This window comes from Euwallacea fornicatus, chromosome 18 (assembly GCF_040115645.1).
Source record: "Euwallacea fornicatus isolate EFF26 chromosome 18, ASM4011564v1, whole genome shotgun sequence".
Taxonomy (NCBI): Eukaryota; Metazoa; Arthropoda; class Insecta; order Coleoptera; family Curculionidae; genus Euwallacea; species Euwallacea fornicatus.
The window spans coordinates 3,487,913-3,502,029 of record NC_089558.1 but is presented as its reverse complement, the minus strand read 5'-3'; the positions used below and the strand labels follow the sequence as shown (position 1 = coordinate 3,502,029).

General features: G+C 36.1%; 1 protein-coding gene across 2 annotated transcripts in view; it reads left to right on the top strand.

Moving 5' to 3' along the window:
* Mhcl (Myosin heavy chain-like) overlaps positions 1-14,117 on the top strand; it is an 83,923-nt gene that overhangs the window by 9,323 nt on the left and 60,483 nt on the right. For both annotated transcript variants that reach the window (XM_066292634.1, XM_066292633.1), the window contains exon 4: positions 11,558-11,739. In XM_066292634.1, the coding sequence (XP_066148731.1) occupies positions 11,558-11,739 (182 nt within the window). The remainder of the gene's footprint in view (positions 1-11,557; positions 11,740-14,117) is intronic.

The window sequence follows — 14,117 nt, the reverse complement described above, 5'->3', positions numbered from 1 at the left end:
AAAATACAAAAAGAGAATATAGGGAACATAAAGGGCAATAAAAAAAACTAGAATAATCTCAAAGGTCATTCAGTTTTTTTAGCCAGTTTTTAAAATACTGGTCCTGCAGTTTATATAATTTTGGTCTATGCTCTGCAATAGGTGTTACGACACCAATTCATACAAACTTGTTTTTTTGCCTTTGGTTCTTTCACAAAATTTTACATTTAATTCGTTTAGCCAATATACAGGATGTCTCTAAAAGGTCTGTACAAAATTCTACCACAGATTTCTGAGGTCAAAACATGACAATTTAACCCAATTTACCTTAGTCCAAAAGTGGACGGTTTTCGAAATATAGGGTGTCAAAGTGAAAACAAAAAAAAACAAAAAAATTTATTTCTTGGTTGGTAATGCTGCTATCTGCACAAAATGTCGTATCGGACGGTTGTTGGGGATAAGAAATCAGAATCCGTTTACATTTTCGATGCACAATGTAGAGGGCGTTGTCAGCGCTCGATGAACCCTCTTTAAAAGGGCATAACTTTTTCATCACCCGGTATAAAATTTATTAAGACTAAACTTGTGTTTTCCTATATTTTTTAAGGGAAAAAGGTCTCTTGTTAAAAATCTCTACGAGGCTTCATTCTTGAGATATTTGAAGCTTAAAGTTCGCTGCATGTCTTGAACAATAATTTTAAAGTACTACATATCTATTCTTACATTTGGATCGAAAAAAATCAAAACTTAAAAATAGATTACAAATTACTTGAAAACTTAGATACCAAACATAAACACGAAAAAATTATACTTTCAGAAATCTGTGGTACAATTTTGCACAGACCTTTTAGAGACACCCTGTATATGCATTATTTTGGATTTCTGTCTTGCCGATTTCAAAAATTTCTTCAACTCTGAAACGAACTGATTTTCACAGTTTGAGAATTTTCAGTCGTTTTTATAGACGTGGGGTTCTATCAAAGCCAAAATCCCAAGATCTTTTAGGAATACTCTCCAATTATAATTTTTTTTCTTTCCATTTTGGATTGGACAGTGAATTCAGAACCATTCCATTTGTACCGCTGCCATCCAGCATATTGAATCACATTCTGAGGGGCCAACATCTAGTTTTCCTATTAGTTGCATAGGAATGGCAGAGCTGTTCAAAACTATCAGTGCCCTCCTTTGTTTCATTATAGGTATGGATGATTATCGGTTTTTCTATTGTGTTATTTACACCATTGTTATGGTGCATTGTTAACAAGAGGAATACGTTTATACATTTTTTTCGCAGTGTAGGAAGCTAGTGGTTTAATTTTATCAAAGGCAAATAACGAAATCCCTATTTCCTTTTTCGTAAAAATTCGGCTGGAATGTCTTTTTTATTTTTCCGTAAAGTCCCAACAAGTGTTAACTGGTAATTATTAGACAAATCTTCGGCAAAAGGTATTGATGAGAACAAATTATGGATAGTGAACGTTACGGTTGGTATTGTAGATTGGTTCTGAAAGCTTTTGAACGTGCTGAGCAGGAACGGGTTCGTTATTATCTCAAGTTACTATTCTAATGTAAGGAAATGCCTGAACCATACAAAAGGTTTTAGAATTGTTTGACATCATCCCTTTATACCGTATTTACCTGGCTTGGTTGCCATATAAATACGAAACTTTTAGTTACCACGAAAACTTACCAACTGCTCGTCTATCGTACAATATTCATAAGGTCTATGATACTCCTTACAATTGTTGATAAATATGTCCCATATTTCTAGAATTGCCGCGAAAGCATCTAAACTTTTTCGTAGCTTTCTGCCGTTTTTGTCATCAAACCGTAAGTATTTCAATAAAAAGCGAAACCTTTGCTGAGACATTGTTGGACGATATACAGGGTGTCCGAAATAACGTTGAAATATTTTAGGAGGTGATTCTAGAGGTTAAAAAAAAATTCTTATTATACAGGATGTTCCAGAATGAGGGGGTCAACGCTTAACCACATACTCCTTGGTAAAAAATATATCCATTCATGGTGATATACTTATATACGAAATTGCCTCCTTCTGGAGATAAAAGCTCTTAAAGTCTCACTTTTTTTTAAAGTTTTGCAGATAAGTCCAAAACGGCTAAATGGATTGCTACGAAATTTGGTGTATAATCTTTCTGCTTCTCGGGGCACATTCGACGGGGCTTATTATGGTAAAACCACCAGGGGTAGTGATCAACTGCTACAAGGTCGAATGTTAAATACACCAGAACTTTTTCATTCGCTCATGCAGTCGATTGGTTTTTTTTAATGAAATTCCCAGTCAGTTATGCAACTTTTTTTTTTATCTCTTATTGAATTTTGATTTGGAGCCTCCATTAGAGGAAAAAAAATTAAAATTGTTGATAGTGTCAGTCAATACATTCCCAGGGTTACTTCCGGACACCCTGTATATACACTATATAGAAAAGAGACCACCACGTAAAAATGGTTTCATTTAAATTATTTTTGGTATACATATTTCTTACGCTAAAACAAATACTTCATTAAAAAAATTGAATAAATTTTATTGTTAAAAAACAATAAATAATTTGTTGACCTCCACGGTGTCTTATACATTCCTGTACACGTCTAGGAATTGATCTAATGAGGTGATTAATGTCCTCTTGGGGCATCTTATTTCAGAGTAACTGGACGGCATGACATAACGTCGCTAGCGTTTGTGGGGGATAGGGTAAATTATGCGACCTTCTAGCTACAGTATCCCATACATGTTTAATCGGAGAGGGCTGGAGATCGAGGTGCCCAAGGGAGCAAATTGAGTTTATTTTCTTGAATGAAGTCCACAACCATTCTAGTCACATGCAGTCGTGCATTGTTTTGCTGGAAAACTGGATTAACAAGAGTTTCCAGATAAAACACGACATAAGATCCAGGATTTCTTAGATGTATTGTTGGGCTGTCATACTGCCTGTGATGAAAAGTAAAGCTGACTTGGTACCATATGCAATAGCACTCTAACCCATTACCCCAACAGTCTGATGGACACGTCTCTGTATTGTAAACCGAGGATCCCGTCTTTCACCTTGTCTTCTTTTTTACTCTTGTCCGACCATCATGCATACCCAAACAAAATCTGAATTTGTCACTAAATACGACATTTTTCCGTTCCAAATTCAAATGTGTCCGTTATCTGCACTACTGCAGTCGATGGTCGAAAGTGAGGAGTAACACAAGATAGAGAAGATAGGAAATCAGTCCAAAACTTCTTATGTGGCTTTAAGTGATTTGAATCTTAACGGACCTTCCATACCTTCTATATTCAGCAAATCTCTGATCCGCCAGCGTCCTCGAAGAGACGAACATACCTCTTAAGGCCATTATTCGAAGGCAGCGATCTTGGCGCTCTGTAGTTCTTCGGGATCGTTCAGTATTTCTCCTTTTGCCTGTTTGTTCTTTTTGGAACCATGTCTGATACTACGGTTCGGTCTAGTGGCGATTTCCCTAAATGACCGACCAGCCTCTCGTAGACCCACTATTCGACTTCTCTCAAACTCGCTCAATTGATGAAAATTTCACTTCATTCTGCGTCTGGGCGTATTTGATTGATATAAAAGCACTTTCTAAGCATATTGTACACCAATAAATAATATTTTCCAGTTATATTGTTGATATTTTATTGCAATTTTTATATTGAAAAGAAAACCTAAAATTCCTGAGGACTCGTTAATATATTGATAAATATGGTTGAAAATTTAATGGTTTTTTGTGTTCCCATATACGAACGTGCGTACCAAAAACTATTAAAAAGAAACCATTTTTTCGGGGTATTTTCTTTTCCATCTCACGCAATATACTATTCCCAAATACCGGTGATCACAAACCATCTATATTACAATTATATGTTTGCAAAACACCCGATATATACATCAGGCCAATGAATGCTTCGAGTTCTACTTTAGATATTGGTGGAATGTAACTTTGAGGTGCAACATCAGAGGATTTTTTTACAAGTTCTTCATTTGTATGACGTATAATTATTTCTATAATAGCGTCACTAAACAATAAAATTCATGCTCTCTTTGAAGATCTGGCATTTTGCGCTGTTCCTTTAGAACCGCTTAAAAAAGTGCTGAATTATAACCTCTTACACGGCCTTGTCTGGAAGATACCACTGTTCCTCATCTGTGGCCCTTTCTTCTCAGCAAACTAGCAGGATTTGCCATTCTTTTTATAACACTGCTAAGTGGCACCTATTCATCGCTATTATCGTTGACACTTTCTTCGTGGTCGCTTTCTTCAATGATATTAGAGTATTGCTTTTCTCAACTTTTTTGACCTTGATGGGGCCTTTCCTCTAAATTGTCTTCCTGGGTGTCGAAACTATTATAATGGATGTTAAAGTCTTCATTATCCTACAGTCGTAGAGCTTCCTCTTGTTATTGTTCATCAGTCAACGGTCGGTTGTCTTCATACTTCGACGTAGCCATTGTACATACAAAGAAGGGTTACAAACGATAAAAATGCGGCACGTCTTTATTCATACAAAAGTCTTAACCGAATGAATCACAAAATCTTACGTGGTTCGAATCACACTTCTACCAACCATTACTATCGGTCTCTCTGTTTCTACTATCATAGATGATGCATGAATCGTCTACGCCGAAATAAACATTTCTATAACGCAACATTAATTAAACCTTATTCATCTAAGACAACCAATTTATAATAATTATTACGAGTGTAAGTTCATTACAAAAATATAAAGAATAATAATTATTCGGTATTTACAATTACAGCAGATGTTCGATTATGTAAACTAATTTAAACCAAGTATGGTTCACATTATTAAAATGTTTATATTAGCGAACATGATTTAAATAACGAACGATTTATTAAAAAAAACGTTTAATGTATATATACAGGGTGTCCCGTAAGTCAGCGATATCCCTTGAAGGGTGAATAGGCCAAATCAAAATAAGTCGATTTATCTGAACTTGCCTTAATACAAAAGTTGATAATCGCCGAGACATAGGGTCTTCTGCAGTAAATTTGCAATATATTTACTAAAATTTAAAATAGCAAATAATTATTTAAAAATTAATAGAAAAAAATTTTTTTCGTGCATCATCAGCTTTAGATGCTTTTTTCGTGGAAACTGTGTCTTTTAGCGACTTCAATAGGGTATACCTTTTTAAGCAGGAAACTTGATAGAAAATATTTATCTAGTCCAAAATGACATACACCGTAGCACAAAAAAGTTTTGGCAGTTTAAATGAGTCCTAATGGTCGCCAGTGGCACGTTTTAGAACCTAAATCATCAATAAATATGAATTTATCATCTCAAGAAATTCCCGAATACAAAATTTTACGAAATTAGTTCGAAGTAGGGGAGACGTATTCAAGAAAATGTGATTTATTTCTTCACCTTTGACCCGCTCTATCTCGATTATTATCAACTTTTGGACTAAGCTAAGTTTAGTTAAATCGATTTATTTTGAGTTGTCCTATTCACCCTTCAAGAAATGTCGTTAACTTACGGAACACCCTGTATATACACCGGGTGTCTTCAAATGGGGTTTCCTACACCACAAATGGACTAAATTTTATATTTTTGCACAAAAAGTCGCTCTTCATAAAAGTTTTTTGCTTGTTCCAAAAGCACCTTTCATGCTGGAAGAAACGATTTTCTTATACGGGGAAATCGGAATCTTCCAAAAATTGATTTGACGTAAAAGTGAACTAATTCTATTTCTTATTTTTAAGCAAAATGTTACTCGAATAAGTTGCTTAGAACTACTTTAGTAGTCAAAATTTTATATTTCAATTGTTTCTATTTTGAAATTGATAAATAACTCTTAAGCGAACTAAAGAAGCTACTGCTACTGCGTAGGCAAATAAGTACATGTAAATAACTGATAAGCAGGTTTTAACAGGTGTTCTAAACATAACTCTCGTCATTTCAAAAAATAAGCCACACTTCTTTAATTTTGATGCAGAAATGCTCACTTTAAAGCATCAAATTTATTTGGTTAAGTACTATGGCATTGGTGATATTTTTTGTCGTATTGCTATTGAAATATTGCACCAAAAATATCTTAAATTACAAGTTAGTGAACAGAATTTAAAAAAACTTCTACTAAAAAAAAACAGGTCGGATTGGTGATATGAAAAACGTAAAGCGGCAAAGAAAAACTCATAATGGAGGTGATGCAACCACGCTATTAATTATTGACTTGATGCCACAGAAAAGGTCAAAATCATCACCAAAATCCAAAAAAAAATTTGGTTTTTCGCTATTAAAGTAATTCTAAAGAACTTTTACAAGTTACATTTTGCTTAAAAATAAGAAATAAAGTTTATTCATGGACATTAACAAAGCATTTGACAGTGTTTGGCACAAAGGTCTACTATACAAACTATACAAACTTAAAACACTAACGTACCTACTTAAAATAATAAAAAATCTACTCGAAAACAGACAATTGGAAGTACGCATTAACAACACTCTCTCCTTTCCTTTTTCTCCCGAACAAGGGCTTCCACAAGGATCGCCACTCTCCCCCCTTCTTTATAACGTCTATTGCCATGACATATACAACCACAATCGGCTAGACAAAAAGCACATCGACAAAACTGCATACATACTACAATACGCGGACGATACGGCATTGATTGCACACGACAAAACTACCGTGAAAACCGTAGCAAAACTACAAACACTAACGGACAACACTATGGCGTGGTTCTACAAATGGCGACTAATACCGAACGCCACTAAAAACCAATTGATAATACCAAATTATCAAATTAAAGACAACTCACCGGCAATAATGGCGGACGGTCACAGGACTGAACCAAGACACTACATAAAATATTTGAGAATAACAATAGACAATAAGCTGAAATTTACGAAACACATACAAAATGCGAGGACTGAAATTATAAAAAGGACAAAGCACTTTAGAGCACTCACATACAAGAACAAGGGAATCAGTACCAGAACAGCAACCAAAATATATAAAGCCATTTGTAGGCCGCTGCTTGACTACGGACACATTCTCAGAGCAAACGCTACCGACAAAACCAGAAAGCATATACAGACCACGGAACAAATAGCACTTAGACTGATCACCAAGATAAGAAATCCCTCAAACCCCTTACACAACCTATCCAACGAACTCCTCTATGAACGGACACGGATGACAAGAATAACGGAAAGACTCAGACAATTACAGACCAAATGGAAAAACAATCCTCATAACTGGAACATACTGAACCCACTGTGCCTAACAAGACCAAACAGACAATCCCGCTATCTTTTCCCAGCTGCCTCCTTGTTAGAAAACCTAACCTAATACCACCCTTCTTTTTATTTTCATTTTTTTTATTGTTAATTATTACTATCCTTTACTGTTAAGCAAATTTCCTTTTCTCTTCTCTATCAAATGTACACACACAGGCGGAAAGACCAATCGGTCGATAGCCTATTTCTTGAGAAATAAAGATCGGTTATATATATATATAAGAAATAAAGTTAGTTTACTCTTAAGTCAAAACCATATTTTGAAAGATTCCAAACTCCCCGCATAAGAAAATCATTTTTTCTTAAAATAAAAGGTGCTTTTGGAACGAGTAAAAACTTTTATGAAGAGTAACTTTTTCTTGAAAAATGCAAAATTTGGTACATGCGTGGTAGTGGCAACCGCATCTGAGGCCACCCTGTATATAACAAAATAAACAAATATTGTAATAGCGATAAGTATTTTTTAATTAGAAGAAAAGTAATCCCTAATCTTAGTCTACGTAAATCGGTGCTTAGCATTATTTTCCAATGCCTGCGCCCGGAATTTACGAAGAACTAAAGTGTCCGTGTATGATACCTCTTTCCTTTCAGCCTAATCTAAAACTTGATTAAAAACTTGTATAACTTGTGAGTCAGCCATAACACTTCTAACTTCAATAGGAACGTCCTCATCGTCCTTACTGTCCACATCTTCGTCTTTATTAACATTATTCATCTGCTTATCTTTGTTCCATAAATTAATATCAAGTGAAGCGCAAACAACGTTGAGATTCACTATTTTCAATAAATCAAGAACGTCCAATGACGCACTCACAAGAACCTCAGCATTGGATCGCAATTGTTCCCTAAATCTGCTTAAGGGAACACCATCTTCAGCTTGATGGTTGGTACTGAAGTGACTGTCCAATATTTTTGAATGATTTGCTATTTAATTGCATTCTAGGCCATATGCAAATTTAAAACAACTTATCGTAATGTCGCCTCTTTCAAAGCCAGAGATATGTCTTCAGGATTTTTTGGTAAGATAGACGAAACTTGAAATTTTCAGTTGTACAGTTTGCTGAGTCTTAGTACGTTCTAGTCCACGGGTTGAATTAATGAAGTTACATTCGTCAGCATGTACTCGACAAAGAGCGACCCATCCTCACTCCTCAGTTGTTGCTCTGGGGAATGATTTGGTGCATTATGTGTTAGCAATAACGCTATTATTGGAAGTTTCTGTTTTTTAAGGAAGTTTTTTACCTGCAAATGAAATAATACTCAAATTATGAATATGTAAAACATTTGTGATTACAAATTCGTTGCCATGCCCCTGGGACAAAGCGCTTGTGGACCTATTTCAGGAATACACTGCTAGTCATCCAAGCGGTTTTTGATGGATCACGATCAACAGGGATATTAAAATTTTGAAAAGAGTGCGAATTTTTTGCTTTTCCCATCATTATTGACTTTATTTCGTGTGTCGCCAAGAACTATTTACGTCATCGAGCGTACACATTGTTTACGTTATCGCGCTTTCCTCTTGATCCCACAGTACGAATTTTGTGTTTACACGAACGCAAAGTTTTCATCATCGCGTGTTTACGTTATCGACGTCTGCTGTAATTTATTTCAGAAGATAAAAGATACCGAATTATAAAACCAGTCGTGCACTGCACATTGGGCTCTGTATGAATCACTTCCAACAGGTAACTAAATGATCTACGCACCTGTATTGCACCTGTATTGCACTAAAACAATATGCAATCCTACGCAACTAAGTAAATATAAAATTTGCAGCAAGCTGCCAATTTTACAAAATTTTATTTGCTCATGCCCTGAGATAAAATGCAGTTGCTTGGATCATGTAGACCCCAGCGTGCAGTTCTAGGGTTAAATGATGCATTCCGAATTGGAAAGAGCTAACATCCCTTATTTAGAGACACAATATACTGGCATTAAATTAACATGAGTGTTCTAAAAGCAAATAAGTAAAAATGTTGCTCAGATATGTATGTCGCTCTTAAGTAACAATAAATATTTATGGAATTTTATGTGAGATTTAAATATCACAGATTAAACGATGCGGTTTAGAAAAAACGGTGCAAAAAGTGTCAAATTTCATATAAGATGTTGGCACTGATTTAGTAATTGTTTTAACTTAGTTTCACATTCCAAACCAAATTTTAATTAGTTAAACGAAACTACATAAGAATGGGTCGTCCACCGACGGTTAGTGCAATAAACTTAATTCTGATCCACTACAGCAATGGATACAGTTCAAGGGACACAGTCAAAATGGTAAACAGATGTCCATCAACTGTTCAGAATGTGACCGAGCTTTTCCGCAGTCAAAAAAGAATTGCGATTAAGTTCCGGGTGGCCCCCAAATAAAATACAGTTGAACTTGGCCATCACGAACCTTTAAGGGTCTTGGCCTGTCGTTCGTTATAGGCGGAGTTTTGTTATAGGCGACCGAGGAAGATTGTTGATTCAAAATCTTTGTTTTAACCAAATACCAAATTGTACAATTTTTCGTTGTAGCAAATAGGTGCATATTAAATGAAAAAGAAGAAACAAAAATTGGGAAAAAACCACCTAAATTTTGTATAAAATCTAACTTAAGTTAGAAAAGAAGTCCGTAATAGACTCTGCACTTTGTGGTTCTTCAATCTCTTTAGGTATTTTGTTTTGCACAAGGTCTGTCACATTTAAGAAGTGTTCAGTTTCTGGATAAGTCTTCAAAGCAAAAAGGGCGCCTTGATCTGTGGGCACTAAAATATATTTATCATTGGCAGTTATTTGAACAACGTCAATACCATTACGATATTCACCAACTTCGACGTGTTCATCAATCACTTCATGTTCATTTAAGTTAATTTCCTCAAAAATCAGAAATGTGCTGGTTTTTGGCTCATTCGCTTATATCTCCAGCAGTTCACTTACAGATGTATCTCCCGACGATGCGTTACAACCGAGCTCAAAGCTCCAGAAAATAATAAATATGATGTATTATCACCGAGTGTTTGTTATATCCGAGTTCCTTATGGCCGAATAGAAAAAATCGTTAGCTTTGTAGGAACTTGGATGGGACTTTCTTGTCCGTTCATTATAACCTCGTGCTCATTACAAATCAATTCTACTGCATTAAAAATAACCAATAATTCTAAAAAAGAGTTGTCCAAAATTGTATGTCCTGCTGAAAGGACATTTTTGAAAAAGATGCTATTCAACGTATTTTTAGAAAAAATTACATACACGGTCGAACTACCAAAAATAAACCGTTTACGAATCAAAGACATAGGAGGGCTTAATTGTAGTTCGTCAGAGAACTCATTAGTAAAGATTTAAAATGCTGGAATTCAGTAATATTTGCTGATGAGACCAAAATTTACTTATTTGAGTCGGATGGAAAATATCAGTGCGGCAAAGGTCTAATAAAGACCTGAATTTAAAAATTTTCAAAGCTATGGTGGAGCACGGTGGAAGTGGACTGATGCCACTGGGGGTGCGTGTCATCTGCAAGAATAGGTATTTTATGGAAGAAGTCATGAACTAATACATGTATTTGCACATACTAAGACAACATCTTGTACCCAAGGCGCAAAAATTAGGATTTAACAATAATTATTGCTTTTATCACGATGAGTCAAGCATATATCACGTCGGGCTCGCAGTTGGTTGCTTTACAACTGCCCCAATGGTATTAAAACTGCAGCCTAGTTACCAGATTTAAATGTACCTGAAAAACTTGAGATTGACATTAAAAAATAAAATACATAACGAGCAATTATTTATCAAAAATTATTGAAGCTTGGAGCACCATTACACCAGAAGAAACAAGAAAGTTGGCAGATCCAATGCCGAGACGCCTACAGGCGGTCATTGATGAGAATGGAGGACCGGCCCAGTATTAGCAATGCCAAATTAATTTACAGAAATAGGTTACCCTCGTTAATTTGATAATTGGGCGTTTTACGTCATTTACGCTGCGATATTTTAAATTGGTAAAAAAAAATCTGACATAATTTCATAAAAGAAGTCACCTAAGTGTGGCGCATCTGAGGCAAAATATTACTTTAAGTGCTTTCCAAAGAGTGATATTAAATCAATTTTATTATGTCCTTTTTTCAAAATAAATATTGTGCCCGTGACAAGTTAACGTCTCTTAACATCGACTGCATTATTTGAGCTGTGAGCCATTGCATCTCTGTTCCCAAGACCTTTTTCCAATATTCCCGTCATGAACATATTCTACCAATTCCTTTTCCTTTCTCGCCGTTTTTAAACTGAAGAAAAAAACATTGTTCACAGGTGGAGTTAGTATGCGGGCTGTGATATTCGCCGAACCTGGCACCATGGTTCAACACCACAACGAAACTGGTCTCCTCCCCGGAGACAAACTTTTGGAGGTAAATGGAATCCCCGTGGAGGATCGTAATAGAGAGGAGATCATCGACATGATCAAAGCCTCTGGGGAGAGCGTAACTTTGAAGGTAAATTATTTACGTTTCAATTAAAGTTTCGGTAGGAAGATGGCTCGGACGATGGCTACTACCAGTAATATTTCTTCAGTTTCCGATGTCCCAATTGATAAAAGTACTCAACATAAATCGTACTCTCGTTAAAATGCGGTAAAAAGCGCTTGTTCGATCTTATTATATCTAGCTTTAATTGCCGCGGATTACGTTACAATAAAAGGTATGCTTCTATGGTAATTAATCTTTTATACTCCGCCGAGATTTAATCAACCACTATGTAACTGCAAGCTACAGGAATTAATTAATATTTAGATGGAGAGAAGTTTATAGTTTCCTGCTGTTTTGTTTGCAGTATTTATACGTAACAGATTTCACTCACAATGCTGACGATTCTAAGCGTAAATTCATTAATTTCGAATATTGACGACGTTTGAGGAATTTTGCATGAGTTCCAACGTCCTCGGTCCGTGACATAAGATAACTGTTACTTACCGTTTCAACTGGACATGGAGCTGTTATTAGGGAATTACCTTGGGGAACGTATTGAATGGTTTAGCGGCTCGTAAGATGTAATTCAGTTACGTGTTTTCATTCACAGGCGATGCAATGTCGTCATTTAATGTTGAGTCACTGGACGAATCATCGCACAAGTTAAAAAAGAAGAGGTGGTGGGCGTAAGTAATACAGGGGGCAACGGAGGAAATTGCCAATCGCAACTTTCAGTTTGTAAGAGTTATCCCGAATACTGCAATAGACTCCAAAGGATTTTACGACTCAAAAGTGGGTAGAAAACGATTTGAGTTGACGTTTTTTACTGAAATTGTCTAAGTTGGGTTCCGACCATGGGATATTCATGGTCGTAGTATCCCCATCCATTCATCTTCCTGAGGCGCAAAATGGGCACAAGAATCCACAGAATCTCGAGATGTCTACCATCTGGGCACCTCCCGCCGTTCCATCATTGCTCATGCCACACGCGCCACGCCCGAAATTTCCACTAAAATTTCAGAAAGTGTTTGGAGCGCCATTTTACACTTAAATCGAACGATAAAAGTCTTAAAATTGTTTTCTCAGACCTCGTCATTCGGATACACATTTAAAACTCTAGAAAATAGGTAAACCACCTCATATCTCGAAAACTGAAGGAGATTTTACACGTTGGTGTTGGCTTATAGTGGTCGGCAAACGACTCATTAAATGTGTTTTTTTATTGTAAGAATTAGTCTTCAAAATCTCGACCTCAAAATCTTTAGCCCTCAAAGTATCGACGATCTGGGTTTGAGATTTGCGAAAATATTGGTATTTCCCCGTTGAACTCTTTCACGACCATAAAGCTTAATAAACGAAATCGACCATCACCAGGAAGAAATGAATGCCGGTGTTAGAGTGCAAGAAACATTCGTCCCAGAGGGCCCACCTATAAATTTCGGTTCCGTGCATTAGGACCTGTTAACACCAGACAGTTATGCCTTTAATCACTGTTAAACGAGCCATTGTTTGGTAATTGACTCGATATGGGCGCATTGTGTGCATAACTTGCAGGTCAACGAAGATTTTTATGTCCTGGAAAAAGCTTATTAGTAGTTATTAGAAATTTGTGAGAATGTTAACTAGAAAGAGTTTTGTTAAAAGTGCCAACGCAAGATCAAACGTGCGGCTTGTGACTCAAATGAAAGACCTGCAGATAAAGTAAATTAAATTGCGATTGAAGCTTGAGAAGTCCAATAAATTCCCTGCAGTCTAAATTGCGCAGCGTTTATATAAATTGGCCTTATCTTAAGGTCTCTAAGGGAAACATGCTGGGGACTACCTAATCATCTTACTGCATTCCTGGGTTAGATCAATAAAATGCAGCCGGGCAACTATACTAATAGTTTACGTGGGAAATGGAAATACTTTTCTATAAACACACACGTACAAAAGCATTCTGCTCAGATTTTTAAACGCCTACTGACAAGAGCTTTTAGTCATGAAACAATAATTAAGCGTACGCTTTCAAAAATTTAACTCCATTCAGTAAGCGCTTTTAGATTGCATATTAATCTACAACACTGGTCATCATTCACTTAACTGGCTCGTTAAAATCGTATTTCTGCCGAAGACAAAGTTGGTTAATGAATTAAGAGCGCTTTTTGTTCCGTAACATGGAACATGTTAATTCGACAGTAGTAATTGGCCATTTTCGGACCAGTATAGCACACCACGTTTCCTTGTTTCCGGCTAGGTTAATAACTCTGGTTTCGGTCGGCGGTTGGAATTAATTGTGCTTGAGCAAAATGGAGTTATTTACCTCCATTGAAAGCAAATTGGGAATATAGGTATAGGAAGCAATCCACCCAAATTTCTTCGATTATTCAAAAATCCAGTCAATTTTCGACCCACGGCAGAGATTT